Genomic DNA, 16,728 nt, shown 5'->3' on the forward strand with positions numbered 1-16,728 from the left:
TTTTGGTCATTTATAGTTTCCTAAAATGATTTATTTCATCTAGACTTTCAAGTTCCCTGGAATAAACTTCTACATAGTATTCTAGTTTTTTTCAGTCTCCTCAGTATCTTCAGTTATGTGTCATTTCTTGTGCCAATTTTTTTTTTTTTTTTTTTTTTTTTGAGTAGGGGGTCTCACTCTGTTACCCAGGCTGGAGTGGAATGGCACAATCTTGGCTCATTAACCTCCCGGGTTCAAGCAACCTTAGCCTCCCGGGTTCAAGCATTTCTCCTGTCTCAGCCTCCCGAGTAGCTGGGACTGCAGGTGCATGCCACCACACCAGGATAATTTTTGTATTTTTAGTAGAGATGGGGCTTCACCATATTGGTCAGGCTGGTCTCAAACTCCTGATCTCAGGTGATCCACCCATCTTGGCCTCCCAAAGTACTGGGATTACAGGCAACAGCCACCCGCCCAGCCTCTTGTGCCATTTTTTAACAAAATTTATATCTCCTCTCTTTTTTTCTTAAGCTTTCTTTGCTACTTATTTTATTGGTATTTTTGCTTTATCAAGCAACTTTCTTTTTCTGTTTCTATTTTATTAATGTCTGCTTTTATTTGTATTCGTTTCTTCCATATACTTCCCCTACTGTTATTGTTTGTTTCTGCTAACTTAGTTTGAAAGGAAAATTCACTCATTTTCCATCTGTATTCCTATAAATGCATTAAAGGTATAAATTGTTCTGAGCATTGTTTCATGATATTCTACAGGTTTGGATAAGCAGAACTTTCATTGTCATTTTTTCTAAGGCATTTATTATTTCCTTTTCAATCCAAGAGTTATTTAGAAGTGTATTTCAAATTTCCCAGATACAGACTTTTATTGTTGTTATACTACTATAATTAATTTCAAATTTTATTCCTTGTATAGAAATTCCCTGTAATTTTTTTTCAAATTCATTGCTAAGTAAGGTGTGTTACTTACTTATTTACTATGATTGTAATATGTCAATTTCTCCTTATACTCCCAGTTCAGATCCTTTGTTATTTTATTGATTTCTTTCCCTTTTCCTCATTGATTTGTGAGAGGCCTTTGCATTTTAGGAAAATTAACTCTTTGTTTCTCATATTCTCTCTCTGGCAGTTTTTAAAGAGAATTTACGTGCAATTAATATTTTAATAATATTATATGTTATTGAAAGGTAGGCTTAAAAGGACTTCTGTTTTATAACATTTCATTAGTCATTAGTTAATTTCTATTTTATCTTATATATTCTTGAAAATAAATCTATGTTTATCTTAACATTTCCACACTGTTCATTTTTAACCTGTGTAGGCCAACCTTTCCTATATCACGGCGACTGTAGCTTCGCTGGGACAAAATTAGAAAATTAGAATAAAGATATTTAAATTGGAGTCAAGATACTACAGTTTCCATGAAAATGTTATCACAGCTCGTTATGATATTGTAAAAACTGGGTCAGTCGTGACCAAGTTGAGATAGGAATTGGAGAGCCAGGTGGCCCCCATAACCCCCCATGCTCCAGACCACTCCAACTGTGTGAATGTGGCTGAGTTATTCAGACGGAGCCACAACTTCCTAATCTGAGGGAATGGAAGGAATTCACAACCTCTCAGTCCTTGTAAGAATAAAAGAAGATAATTGATGGGAACGCTGTTTGCAAAAGAACAAACATCTGTTTCTGTGATTCCATTGAATACTAAAGTATTAGCCCGGAATAGTCTGAGCCCCACATATTTCATGCCAGTTTTCCCAACCACGATCTGCCTTTCTCATGAATCCTGATCCATTCGCAGAACAGTTATCACAACCCCTTTAGGAAATGGGAAGTGTTGGCCCTCCCTTTTGCACCATAAGGGGAAAAGGACAGTGCTCATTCAAAGTGGAATATTTGCTTTCTTAAAACACTGGAGGGAAACCTAAAACATTTTTTTTCTCTAGCCCCTTTTGCATGTTTCCTATTAATTTCTGGTTCAGCTACGTCTGGCAAACGAGTGTTATTTTTGCTACATTGGAAGACTTCCCTGAGGAAACAAACTGTGGACCTTCCCTCTTCCATGATGTTATTTGTGTTTAGTTTTGGGGGGACGTTGTGCTTGCTTGTTTTAGTTTTGCAGGATCTCCTCAGTTAAAGGCTTCTAAGTAAAACTGCTGACCTAGGGGTGCCAGTAGTATGCCTTCTCAGTTCATTCGGTTTTAGACAGTTTACTTATCATAATAAACTTGTGCATCTTTTCAAAAGAATTCATATGTGGAGTGGAAATGTAAGATGTACTTCAGAAGTCTCTTTATTATTCTGACAGGAAGGTTTCCCTTTCGCCAGGAGTTCTGGAACTCTTTGTTGCATACTTTTCTGGCAAAACCATGAAATCCATGTTTCTCCCCTCAGGATGATGAGCCTCCAGCTAAAGGGAAGAAAAAGAAAAAGAAGAAAAAGGAGGAAGAGATCGACATCGATGTGGATGACCCTGCCGTGAGTCGGTTCCAGTACCCCTTCCACGAGCTGATGGTGTGGGCTGTGCTGATGAAACGCCAGAAAATGGCGGTGTTCCTCTGGCAGCGAGGGGAGGAGAGCATGGCCAAGGCCCTGGTGGCCTGCAAGCTCTACAAGGCCATGGCCCACGAGTCCTCCGAGAGTGATCTGGTGGATGACATCTCCCAGGACTTGGATAACAATTCCAAGTTAGTGTCTAGTGGGGATTTAAAGGCCAGGAGAGACGACCATCCTGAGTACTTGTCTCTGCAGGGAGGGGTGGCCAATGTACTTCTCACTTAAGGACAATGGTGGTTAAAGGTTGTTCACAAATCACTTTGTCATGTCGGCATTTTTCCTTCTGTCTCTCGGAGGTGTTTTTGGACTGCCATTGTTTTCATGTACTGCCTTCTCTTTGCATCAAAATTGAAACACAATTTTCTTCTTTTCCTTGAAACACAATTTTAATGCAAAGATGATGAAATTAATTTCCATAAGGAAACACACACTAACAAGGAATACAACGTTAATGAGCCTGCGCCCTGGACTGTGACCTTCACAGGTGTTTCTGATTTTCCTCCGTGCTTAGGTGCTTAGGTGGGACAGGATGGCTAGAGGGGGCTGGAGTTGGGCGTGCTTCCCCTGGGTCAGTCAGGCTCTGATCAAACCAGCAGGTGAGGCTCTGGCAAAATCAGTTCTCCTGATGGCAGACGATTAAGAGACTGTTCTGGTAATTTCAAAATGGTTTCTTTTCCCCTGCTGGAAAGAGAAGGGGATTTTTCTCCTATATTCACTGTGAGAACCTGGTTAAGCTCCTGAGATAGAGGTCACAAAAGCATGGGCGTCCCCCGCATGACTGGGTCCCCCTGGAATTTTTTACTCACAGGCTTTCCTCACTGAGCCTCCAGCAATTCCTCAATCACAGTTCACATTTTCCTAACTCTGCACTGGTTCCTGCAGAGGTTTCTACTCCAGTAAGTTGTGGTTTTTGGTATCCGCCTGCCTCTCCAATTTGGGGGACAGCAGTTTGCCCTATGTCCTCCCTTCTCTGGTGGAGCTGAAAAGATTCAATGTTCGGCTTGTTTAGTTTGTTACTTGTTAGGATGGACTGGCGACTTCCAAGTTCCTTCCATGCCACACTGGAAACCAGAGGTCCCAGCACAACTTTACAGGGACCTAAACTTGAGGAGAGCACAGGCAGCGTGGCCAACATCTAACACCTTTGTTTTCTGAAGTTCACCGCTTTTATTTTGGACTCGATGATTTCTAAAATTACTAGCTGATTTCTAAACGTCAGAAATTCAAGACTCCCTAATAATGGGGCCGTGTCCATCTACCCCATGGGTTTTTTGATGCCAACCTTTGCTTCCTAGAGTCCCCACATGGTGACATGTGGTCACTCTGCAGCCTGCAGGAGGGCTGAGAGGTGCTGCTGATAGCATTCCTCTTCAGGGACAGAGGAGGCCATTCTCCCACATGTGATTCTGCCTTCCTTATCCTTCTCGTTACTGAAATAAAATCTTCTATACAACGGAGAAACAAAAGCAGAGGAGGGCGATCACTTCGGGACCGTGTCTTAACCACATTCTGTTATAAAAAATTGAAGGAACTCAGAATGTGTATGGTTATTGCCAAATATTTGAATCTGGGTCATGTGGGGAAGGCAGTAAACTTTATGCTCAAAATTCAGCTTGTGCCACCTTCTCCATGACCCCCAACTTCTATCACTGCCCCCATCAGTCATTAGGTGCCCTCTGGCCTGGGCCCTATAACAACTATGCCTTATCTCTGTCATAGCACTGAGAATGTTGGCTTCTCTGTAGTCACTGTGATGGTGAAGTGTTACACGTGCAGAGAAAGGCATGCATTTGAAATGTGCAGCTGGTGACAGTCCACAGGTGGGACATGCCAGCACCACCAGCACCCAGATCAACTAAGAACCTAGCTGGCACCCACCAGCCCTCCTGTGACCCCTTCCAGTGTCCACCTCCCCCCAACTACCACCACCAGCAGCCCCACTACTGGGGCTCCAACTCCACAGGTGCTGCATTTGAAGTCATCTTTGCTGTCTTTTCTGTCCGCCTTCCTGATTTATGCACGACTTGAGGGAAGGGACTTTGTCTTCTCATCTCCATGTCCCTGGGGCCTGAGGGACAGATGTGGTCTCAACCTACAGCTCCACCTGCAGCAGAAGCAGTCAGCCCCCCTCCTGACTGAGCTCCCAGCCACTGTCCCTGGCCATCCCCCTTTGGGGACACATCCCTGGAGCTTCTTGCTTGCAGAGAACCTCAAAGCCCCTCCAGTGAAGGATTCTGTGTCCCTTGGCTCCGTAAGTCCTTGTGGATATGCCTAAGAAAGAGCTTGCGGCCACTGTGGCTTCACCCTGGTCCCTTCTTTTTTCCCCCAGAGACTTCGGCCAGCTTGCTTTGGAGTTATTAGATCAGTCCTATAAGCACGACGAGCAGATCGCCATGAAACTCCTGACCTACGAGCTGAAAAACTGGAGCAACTCGACCTGCCTCAAACTGGCCGTGGCAGCCAAACACCGGGACTTCATCGCTCACACCTGCAGCCAGATGCTGCTGACCGACATGTGGATGGGAAGGCTGCGGATGCGGAAGAACCCCGGCCTGAAGGTGCGTGCAACGCATTGCGAGGCGGGCCGGGGCGACAGTGACAAGCGACTCTCTGCCAGGCTGAGCTGAGCATTTTCTGTGGCTTATTTCATTTATTCCTTCGAGCAACCCCCTGAGGGAGACGTCATGACAATCATTGTCTTATAGATGAGGAACCTGAAGCTTTAAGATGAAATGACATGCCTGGGATCTTAGCTGGTCAGCACGGGATCAGGACCCACACCCAGGTGGTCTAACTCAGCCCTGCCTGACCAGCCCATCAGGCTGCACAAACCCCCGCCACAGTCAGAGTCTCCTAATGGAGCCCCCCCATAACTCAGCATGCACACGCACCCTGGTTGGGTCATCTACCCACCATTAAAGCAGGGACTGGAACTCTATTTCTAGATTCCCTTATAACTCTGAAATTGTATATTATTTTACTAGCAATGTTTTCATGACATGGGAGAAAATTACGAGAAAATATGAAGCTACGAAAGGGTTTGAAAAAGATATAGTGGGGGAAAAATTATATTGCAATCAAACCCTAGCTCTGGGGTTTGCTGCTGTTAACTGCTAGCTTATCTTGAGAAGAGATTCTAATCTGCAGATAACCTGGCAATCTAATGGCAGTATTATATCTATTTTAGAGATCTCCATGAGGATAAAGAAAAGGCTGTACAAGTTATACTGTGTAGTATGGTTCTGACAAATAGAGGGCACTTTGTTTCTTAGAAATATGATCGTTATGTCTGTCTAATTCTATATCATATGCTAAGCTGATGTTATACATAACTTAGGATATTAATAAACAGTTTTCAGAATTCCAAGAATAAAGAGCTCTTCAAGGTTTTGAGGAAACTAAGGTGGATCACCTACATGGGGATGAACATCAAATTGGCATCAGACTTTTCATCAATAACACTGAAACCCAGAAGGCAGCAGTGGAGGAAGGCCTCACAGTTCTGAGGGGAAAGCATTTGGAGCCTGGAATGTTTTCTACCCAGGTCAACTATTCAAAAGCATGAGACAAGAACATCGGTTTAAGACAGGCAAAGACTCAAACTATACACCTTCAACCTCCCATTCAGAAGAATTAGTTTAGTAGGTAGTCCAAGCAAAAAAAAAAAGGTAAAAATTACAATGAAAAAACGTGGTGTGGAGTGTAAGAAACAGGCCCCAAGTTTTATAAATTGCCATTCAAAAGCTGTGCAGCCGAGAGAAAGGCGGTCAGATTAAATGAGGCCAAGGAGTTGTGGGATCCAAAAAGGAAGTACTCAAGGAGAATAGAAATAACTCCAATAAATAGACAGAATGACTAAGAAGCCCCCAAGTGTCAGGAATACAGGTTAAGGAAGCAAAACAGTTTATAATACTTAACAAGAAAATAGAAGGCGAATCCATACATTTCAGGAAAAACAATGAAGTGCACACAAAAGTTAAAGTTCAGTTATGATTCAAACTAAAGTTTAAAACGATCTTGAACCATTGGTAGAGTGTGGAAAAGCGCTGTCAAAAAGGGAAGTGCAGCCGGGCGTGGGAGGCCAAGGCAGGAGGATCACTGGAGCCCAGGAGTACAGGGCTAGCCTGGGCAACATAGTGAAACCCCATCTCTATTTAAAAAAAATTTTTTTTAATTAGCCAGGTAGGCCGGTCGTGGTGGCTCACGCATGTAATCCCAGCATTTTCTGAGGCAGAGGTGGGCGGATCACGAGGTCTGGAGATTGAGACCATCCTGGATAACACGGTGAAACCCCATCTCTACTAAAAATACAAAAAATTAGCCAGGTGTGGTGGCAGGTGCCTGTGGTCCCAGCTACTCGGGAGGCTGAGACAGGAGAATGGCGTGAACCCGGGAGGTGGAGCTTGCAGTGAACCGAGATAGTGCCACTACACTCCAGTCTGGGTGACAGAGCGAGACTGTCTCAAAAAATAAAAATAAAAAAATTAGCCAGGTATGGTGGTGCACACTTGTAGTCCCAGCTACTCAGGAGACTGAGATGGGAAAATCACTTGAGCCCAGAAGATCGAGAATGCAGCTAGCCATGATTGTGCCACTGCACTCCAACCCAGGCAACGAAGCAAGACCTTGTCTCTAAATAAATAAATAAATAAATAAATAAATAAATAAATAAATGGAAGCATGTTTTCTGTCTATGAGCCTGGGCATCCGGGCATCCTTTTGTTGTCTAGGCTGAGCCTTGCAACTCTTAGTTCACATAATCTCATTTATATCAATGGTAGTTCTATATAAAATACATTTGGCCTACTTCACTAGAGGTATTGTATTTTATTTATATTATTATATTTTAATGTAAAGATTTGCCTTCCTTGAAATTTCATGTAAGGACTTTTTTTTTTTTTTTTTGAGACAGGGTCTTGCTCTGTCACCCAGGCTGGAGTGCAGTGGCACAATCTCAGCTCATTGTAAGTTCCGCCTCCTGGGTTCAAGTGATTCTTGTGCCTCAGCCTCCTAAGTAGCTGGTATTACAGACGTGCACCACCATGCCCAGTTAATTTTTGTATTTTAGTAGAGATGGGGTTTCATCATGTTGGCCAGTCTGGTCTCAAACTCCTGGCCTCATATGAGCCACCAACCTTGGCCTCCCAAAGTACTGGGATTACAGGTGTGAGCCACCATGCTAGTCAGGACTTTTCTTTTTAAAGTTAGGATCACCAATAGTGCTGCTTGCCATTCATTTAAAAAATTTAGTGTATGTTCTTAAATTTTTTTACTGCCTGCAATTCTACCAACGTACTAAGCACATGTCACAGAACATCAGACCAGGGATAAACATCCCAGGGCTCCTAGGTTATTGAACAATGTTGAAGGTCATAATTAAAAAATTTTAACTATGCTGGGAAATTTTTCTAGAATTGCCACAGCTTAAAAAATCGATTTATGTCCCCTAGGTTATCATGGGGATTCTTCTTCCTCCCACCATCTTGTTTTTAGAATTTCGCACATATGATGATTTCTCGTATCAAACATCCAAGGAAAACGAGGATGGCAAAGAAAAAGAAGAGGAGAATACGGTCAGTGACACACTTGACCCTAAGAGTATCAGTGTGATCTCGTTTTAAAAATTGTTGAGATTTCTTGTACTATGGATTGAGAAATCTCACTGGTTAAGAGCATTTTTGGAATTGTTTTTTTTAATGGTGCCTGTGTGCTGGAGTGCCTTGCATTTCTCATTTAACCACCTGCCTGTCATGTGCTGTGCTCTGTTTTCCAGGACGCGAATGCAGATGCTGGCTCAAGAAAGGGGGACGAGGAGAATGAGCACAAAAAACAGAGAAGTATTCCCATCGGAACAAAGATCTGTGAATTTTATAACGCGCCCATTGTCAAGTTCTGGTTTTACACAGTAAGGCCTTCTTTTAAACATTTGACATTCGGCATGTTTTGAATGCTTTGATATGTTGGAATCAAGAAAAATTTCAAGGGCTTAAAAAAGTATCTAAAAATTCACTGAATTAAAATGAATTATGAAAACAAAACTGGGACTAATTGAGATCTCTGGCTAACATTGGATCTTGATATCCTGTCATATATTGATATATGTGATATATTGATATATGGCCATCCTAGTCCCAAATACACCATCTCATAAGGCAAAACAGTCACATGCTGTTTGCTTACGATGAACTCTTTTGATGCCTTTAGCAATACAAACTTAGGGAACTATAATTTTATTTTTAAATGAACAGAGATGACTAGTGAGTTAAAGAGCAAATTCACAGATTGCATTTTTCATGAAATTGGTGGGGTCATTACAAGGGCATGGCTAAATCCAGATAGTAAACTCTTGGAATAGGGAAACAAATCCAGGCCTCTCGTTCTGAAGTGCTCACCAAATTGACCAGCTTGGCTGGCAAGCCATCCTCCATCCCCCTCTGAGGCCCGGGTCTACACAGCTCCTAGAGTGTGGCTCTCTGCTAACAAGAGGAAGAGAGGAGGCAGGAGGGCAGATCAGAGCGCCTCTGGGGGAAATGGCCGAGCTGCAGGAAGTACCAGCGGGGGTGGCCAGGCATGCTGTGGCTTGTGCAACCGTGTCAGTCGGGAGGAAAGACACTTCTCATGAAACCCCAAGCATCAAGCCGCAGCCCATGCCAGGCAGGTCTCGGGGCCGTGGTTGCACTGGTGATGAGGTGGGAACAGGGCATGGGACATGAGCTGGGTCCCTGGCCATGGTCTGGGCGATGAATGAGGGTGGACTGGGGGCAGAGCAAAGCTCCGTGTGGGGGCCCACCTCAAGGGTCAGCTGTGGGCCTGGACACCCAACCTTGTGGCAGCCATGATTGATGATACAGTCGAAGTCACTGCTGCCCATCAATTCTGGTCAGAACCATCTGAGGGCCTGAGGTTCACCCAGCCTACAGGAGAGCCCAGCCATAGAGGCTGCTGCCAGGGATGGGGCCAGGAAGCCATCGAAGCCTCTCAGCCTTGGGCCTCGCCCCAGACCCTCTGGATCGGGTAGAGTCAACACACACTGTACAGCTTCCCAGGGATTAGGTTGCAGCCCAAAGTCTGAGAACCTGGCTCTAATCTTTCTTAGAGGAGTGGATAGTGGATCTGGGGGGGCCTGCCTGTCTCCTGGTAAAATGTATAGGATTGGGAGGTGGGATCTTGGAAAAAAAAAATGCCCAATTACAAATACTCAACTTCTAGCAGCCCTCCCCCAAGCCTTCCAAAGGGGCCTGTGCCGGTGAGGGACCCAGAAGCTGAAGTTTTCTTGGCGTCCTGGTGAACCACCGGGGACAGGTGACCCACTTCAGACGTCCTCCCCCAGCCCCTTAACTCCCCGCTTTTGCCTCACCCACCCCCACCTCCAGCTCTGCCTCTTTCCCTGCCACAGAGATGGGGCCCTGCTGCGGCCACAGCAAATCCTGGACATGCCACCACTAACTGAGGGGACCCTAGGGTCAGCTCGCGTGTCTGGGTGGGCAACTCATCTGCATGTCCTCTCATCTGACTTCCCAGTTGTGGAAAGAATCAGGAAGGAAATTTGTGAGGCAGGGAGGAGTAAGTAACATTTTCCAATTTCCAGGAATGTAGAAGACACTCCAGCAAACTATTAAAAGTTTCCCGTTATCACAATGTTTGCAACTTCATAGTTTCCCCGTGAGGATGACAGCACCAACAAATATGTCTCCATGTAGAAAATGGAAAGTCAGGGCCCATATCATGCTGAAGTACAAAATGCCTCCCATCCTGCTTCCAGGTCTTCTGTCTTCACTGGTGAGGTGCAGGGAACGTTTCCTCTCAATAAGTCAGTCCAGTTGGAAACAAAGATTCTTTTAGATGTGTCAACCTGAAAGAAAATGGGTGTCAAAATTTGATTGCAATGTTATTCCCCCAAACACGGCTAACAGCTTGTCTTTCTTTCAGATATCATACTTGGGCTACCTGCTGCTGTTTAACTATGTCATCCTGGTGCGGATGGATGGCTGGCCCTCCCTCCAGGAATGGATTGTGATCTCCTACATCGTGAGCCTGGCGTTAGAGAAGATACGAGAGGTGGCTACTCCAAAGGCCTGCCCCAGCCCACTAACCCCTGATTGCAAATGCAAATATGGCTCCTTACTGAAAAAACATTTCATGCAAACTATGCATGTTGGGCCAGGCACTGTGGCTCATGCCTGTAATCCCAGCACTTTGGGAGGCCGAGGCAGGTGGATCACTTGAGGTCAGGAATTCTAAACCAGCCTGTCCAACATGGTGAAACACCACCTCCACTAAAAATAAAAAAATTAGCCAGGTGTGGTGATGCACGCCTACAATCCCAGCTACTAGGGAGGCTGAGGTGGGAGGATCACTTGAGATCAGTAATTCAAAACCAGCCTGGCCAACATGGTAAAACCCCAACTCAACTAAAAATACAAAAATTAGCCGGTCGTGTGGCAGGTGCCTGTCATCTTGGCTACTCAGGAGGCTGAGGTGGGAGGATCACTTGAACCCGGGAGGCAGAGGTTGCAATGAGCTGAGATGGCACCACTGCACTCCAGCCTGAGAGACAGAGTGACAGTCCATCTCGAAAACAAAAACAGAAAAACAAATTATGCATGCTGTGGGACTTTTTTTGTACTCACAATTCCAAGTTTATTCCATTCATTTATTTAAGATGTATACATCTTGAATGAACTTGGACTTGGAAATTCAAACACGAGGCAAAATAAAGGTATTTAACAATGAAAACAGGTTTGAATGCATAGGAAAGCATCAGCAAATGCTGCCGGCGACTTGAAATAAACCAAATTACCACAACTGGGTACAAATTTTGGCTTAGTTTTTTGGGACCAGAAGCGAGAAAGAGAGATACAAGGGACACTTGCACAGTGTGGTCCAAAGCCCAAAGTTGCAGGAAAAATATCATCTCTTTTATCTCTGGACTCTTGTGTAAGAGATTTATGAAGGGAGGGCTCCCAGTGAGGAGGAAAGGAGCTAAGTGAGGTGTGGCTTCAGGTGGACCCTGTCCTTGGCCTAATCCTGTAGGGGGCTCTGAGTGAACTGGACACTGTGGCGTCTGTCTCACCTTTGGGCCCCACCTCAATTAGTCATTGGTACCCACCAGAGACATGGCTCCAAGTGTCCAAGAGCAAGCCTCCCAGAAGGGTGCAGGCGTGGGCCTAACAGCAGCACCTGCGGCAAGTGGGGTGGACAGGCCCTCCTGGGGAGAAGCTCCAGGGGATATGGGAGGGGCCTAGAGCATTTGCTGCAAACAGAGGGAACAGGATTTTCAACTCAGTGTTGAAAAAGAACAGATACCATCTCACAAACGACTCTTGTCATCCCAGAGGGCTCGAGTGAAAATGTAACTCCCAGTAGGCAATCTCTGCAGACAGCAGAGGAAAGATGGGCCAGGTACTTTCCTTTCCAGTATCATTCAGAAGTTTTAATTCACTAAATTTGCTTATAAAGAGAAAGCATGTACCCAAGCAAAAAAGCACCTTGAACTGAAAAAGCCCACAGCACCATTTCATATCCTTTCTGCAACTGATACACAACCAATACTATTATTTTGCGATAACTGTTGACCCTTTCACTGAACTGAAAAACATTATTAACCTAGTCCAGGTAGAGGGAATCTGATGGCATCGGACTAGAGCCTGAAAAACCAAAAGAGCACTGAATCCAAAATTACACATGCCACCTTCTACTACTGTTCCTTTTCTAGCAGGGCTTCCTTCAAATTCTGCAGGCGCTGCAACTGGGATTTCCTGAGCAGCCTGCTTTCCCATCACTGTGCTGTCATGACCTTGCTGAGGATCCACCATACACCAAGACACTGTTCTTTATTCCGGGAACCTGCCCCCAGTTATAGGAGAGAGAGGGCGGCCATCAGCTGGTGCGCACGGGTTGTTAAACTAGTGAATCCCTTCTGTGTGGGCTGATAGAAAACCACTGTCCCATCCTGCCCCAACCACCCACAGAGATCCCCAAGACCTCTGCAACTGAAGGGGTACCACCTGGCATGGCAACCCTCCACCCAGTGCGGCACCACAGACAGCTGTGCCATTGGGAAGGCTCTGCATACGCCTGCGCGTGCTGCTTGCTAAATATCTTCCATTTTATTCTGTGGAAGTCTCCCCTTAAGCAGCAGTGATTTTGAAAGGATAATATCTCAAGTAGGGGAAAACCTGGTCTAACTTTCCCCTAATTTCTCATGTCTAAGTTGCAAAGGAATTTTGCCAAATCAAAACATTTCCTAGCCCCGTTCTGCCATCTCCACTGGGTGGACTGCCCCTCTGTGGGGCCACGTGGGGCTCATCTGTGCTCTAGAGTTTTTGTCCTGTGTGACTCTGGAATGTGGAGTAACAGGCACGTGTCCAGATAATTAAAAAAGAAATCAAAATGCAGCTGCTTTAATTACAGCCAGAAGGACATAATTTAGAAGGCATTTCCTGAGTTTGTAAAACCCTGAATCTAAGAATAGGGAGGATCCCATGGAATTTCCCTTTCTAGATATCTCTCTCTCCCTGAGAAGAAGAGTGTTTAGAGGTTTTGAGTAGGAAAGGGGCCAGAACATGCCCTGGAATGTTCCACGAGTCTTATAATTCCAATATTCTAAGACAAGACTTCTAATACGGCATCTCAGTTTATTGTTCTCTGGGGTTTGTTTTCAGATCCTCATGTCAGAACCAGGCAAACTCAGCCAGAAAATCAAAGTTTGGCTTCAGGAGTACTGGAACATCACAGATCTCGTGGCCATTTCCACATTCATGATTGGAGCAATTCTTCGCCTACAGAACCAGCCCTACATGGGCTATGGCCGGGTAATCTACTGTGTGGATATCATCTTCTGGTACATCCGTGTCCTGGACATCTTTGGTGTCAACAAGTATCTGGGGCCATACGTGATGATGATTGGAAAGATGGTTAGTAATGGCATCCTGTGGGTATCCAGAGAGACTTTGGCTGTGGTTAGGGCATAAGAACAGGCCTTGGGCATGGCTTCCTTCAATTTCATTTGGTTTTCCTTTTGCAGTTGGCCTTTTAAAGGAAATATTCTTTGCTTTAAGATACACAGTTCTCCTACGTATTGATAACTTAATAAAATCCGATAGAAAAACATGAGTTGAGGGCCTACTGTGTATACATAAATAACATATATACATATATAGTGTGTATACACACACAATATGCATACATATATCTCTCAATATATATCAGGTACTCAATATATACTGTCTTCCTTCTCCCATACCATATTTCAACTGTAGGATGACTAATTACTTTTGCTTTTTATTCCTTCTGATTTATTATTAATGAGCCTATTTTGACAGCAACATTAAAGAAAATAGCCTCCTTTTTTTTATAAGAGCTTAATTCACTTTCCCAGGACATAAGAGAGCATCAATTTTTGATGCAATAGGAATTCAGTAGCAAAATAGATGTCTCAAAATATTTACTTGTTGATGGCTGGAAACATATTTTCAGGGACATGGATTTGATGTTCTATGAGACTACATCCCCTTCAGAATGCACATATGTCCAAAAAAAAAACACAAAAAACTGCCTGATTTATAACCTCCTAACATATGGCAGAAGCCAGAGACAAAGGGAGCCCAAGGCCAATTCCCAACCTGTACTCCAGATGATCTTCAGCTCATTCACTCTGGCCTGGAGTGAATACAGGAAGTTCATGTGATTAGACCATGATGACTTATACTCCAGAACAGGCCAGAGAATATGAAACTGAAAATGAACCAGCAGGCCATCCTTACATTACCTAAAAGAGCCTCAGTGTTAGGACTGGTGCAAGAAGAAAGCAAGCCTCCTACCTTTAGGAAGGATTCTTTAAAGGCAAGTGGTTTTGAGATAAGGGATGTATGCTTTAGTAAACTCCAGCAAGGGCCTCCATCTTGAACAAGGGATGTTCAAAATTAGGAATTATACCAGTTTAGTATCCACAGTAACAGGGCATTGCTCACTGTAACCACTCAGCACTTGTGTAGTGAATGAATAAATGTTGGTCTACACTCTCAATTCATTATTGTTTTATTTCCTTAGGTATTTCCTCCTCTTACTCCTTAGTATCCCTTACAAACTCCCATCTTTTCTCATAATTCTTCCCTTTGTCCATTTGCAGTTTTAGTTACTAAGGTACATGTGTTTATGGGCAATAACAGAGGAGAAGCAAGAAGGATGAAGAGCCGATGAGGCTAGCAATGTTCTAGAAGACATTCTAGGCATAAAGCATTGCACGGAGTAGGAAAAAGCCTTCCCAGGGATGGGAAGGAAGGAAGGGAAAGAGGCTTTCTTCATCCTGATTAAGAATTCGTGAAGTGCTTAATTGGAGAGAGCAATATAATGAGCCAGGGTGAACTTGGCCCATGAGCCAAGACAGTGAGAGACAAATGTTCTCCTTACTCAGATGATCGACATGCTGTACTTTGTGGTCATCATGCTGGTCGTGCTCATGAGTTTTGGAGTAGCCCGTCAAGCCATTCTGCATCCAGAGGAGAAGCCTTCTTGGAAACTGGCCCGAAACATCTTCTACATGCCCTACTGGATGATCTATGGAGAGGTGTTTGCAGACCAGATAGACCGTAAGAGTAGAATTCATAGTAAGATTCTCTTCCCTGCTTCTGAGGCAGATGATCAGTTCCAAATTAATGGAAGAGCATGTATTAATATGGAAATAAAAAATATTTGTCACTCCACCATAGGCATCAAATTATTTTACAAAGAAATAAGAACAAATTATGGAACATGGATTTTCAGACATCAGTCATTTCTTTTATTCTAAAAATAATTCACTAGAATTCCAAAAGAGTCTCACTTCCCTTGAACTGGACCTGATGGACATCCTGTCACATGAATGCAGTTCTAATGCCAATAGCCTAGTTTTTCTTCAACCCAGTATCTCCCCACCCCAGGATAAGGCTGGTAGTGTTTTCCAGTAGAATGAACTAGTGAACAGGGCAGAGTAACTGGTACGTCCCACCATCCTCTTCTTCAAGTCATCAGAGCCCATTTTCCACATAGCTACCCATTTCATCTTCACTACTAGAGTGCTATTTTGTATTATCAAAAATAATCTGGATGTTAATAGAGGAAATGGGCTATGATCCTGCACAGATTTCTGGGGAATGTAGGCCCAGCTCCTCTGCAGGCTGAGCTGGTGTCTTCTGGATTGAAGGAATGTAAAGCTCAAATGTTCTTGTACCTATTTCACCAGGACAGTTGAATAAATGTTCCACCAGTGAAGGAGGCACTTTTAGCCCCATTTCCATTTCAGGACCAACATTTTCATTTGCATGTTGTAATTTATCATAAAGCATCAGCTATAATAGCATGTTGCTACTTCCAGAGTTCTGCTCTTTGGGAATAGAAAGTTTCTATCATCTTCCTCTCATATAGAATGTAGGGCTGTCTGTGTATCTACTGTCTCTAGTTTAGACAATAACCAGCTCATGCAGTAGCTTCTAACTTTTATAATGTCATTCTGACCATATCATTATTGCAAGTATTGCAAAGTCAACTATTGAAGTGTGTTAGTAGCTTGGTAAGCCAGAACATAAAAATCTAATTTGGTTTCAAAAGAATATTCGTTTAGGTAGACATACATACATGTTAAAAGTCCCTGGATTCCAGGCATAAACTGTAGTATTTTTATTGTTGGACTTTTTTTTTTTTCATTAAATTGGGTTATGAGAGAAGATAAACAGGTAAACTTTAGGCTGTGCTATTCTCAGTAACATAATTAAATGTAGGTTTTTTATTCTTGATCTTTTAACTAATAATTTTGTAGTTATTTGTGCTTATGAGGTGTTTGTGTTGGAATATAGGGAATGTGTGATTGGTTAACCTGATCATCTGCCAGTAACATGTCTTTTTCACAGTATTTTTAACTAGTGAGCTTTTGCTCTTGCTTATGACATAAGGTAAAATAAATATCCATGATATATATTTTCTAGAATTATTAATGTATGTAATTCTTCTAAATAGATCACTGTTTCTAAGTGTGAATCAATAATTCCCAAGCTTAAAATATTTGTATTTCTTCACAGCAAAACAATTATGTTGTTAAGTCACTTGTTTTACTTTTCTCTCAACCATCATATTATTTTCTTTCCTCCCCTCCTGTCAAAACAAAACAAAACAAAAATCCTGCTTTCCAATTGTTATGTAG

The 16,728-nt window shown here is 43.4% G+C and overlaps 1 protein-coding gene across 2 annotated transcripts in view; it reads left to right on the forward strand.

The window, feature by feature from the left end:
* Positions 1–16,728, forward strand: part of TRPM1 (transient receptor potential cation channel subfamily M member 1) — a 151,962-nt gene that overhangs the window by 109,432 nt on the left and 25,802 nt on the right. The window contains exons 16-22 of one of the 2 annotated variants that reach the window (XM_073995380.1): positions 2,391–2,683; positions 4,882–5,110; positions 8,003–8,125; positions 8,326–8,457; positions 10,482–10,610; positions 13,217–13,468; positions 14,968–15,160. In XM_073995380.1, the coding sequence (XP_073851481.1) occupies positions 2,391–2,683; positions 4,882–5,110; positions 8,003–8,125; positions 8,326–8,457; positions 10,482–10,610; positions 13,217–13,468; positions 14,968–15,160 (1,351 nt within the window). Of the gene's footprint in view, positions 1–2,390; positions 2,684–4,881; positions 5,111–8,002; positions 8,126–8,325; positions 8,458–10,481; positions 10,611–13,216; positions 13,469–14,967; positions 16,705–16,728 lie in introns of those variants that run through there. The other variant, XM_073995378.1, reaches the window with a different exon arrangement.

The sequence above is a fragment of the Macaca fascicularis genome, chromosome 7 (genome assembly GCF_037993035.2).
Source record: "Macaca fascicularis isolate 582-1 chromosome 7, T2T-MFA8v1.1".
NCBI classification, from domain to species: domain Eukaryota; kingdom Metazoa; phylum Chordata; class Mammalia; order Primates; family Cercopithecidae; genus Macaca; species Macaca fascicularis.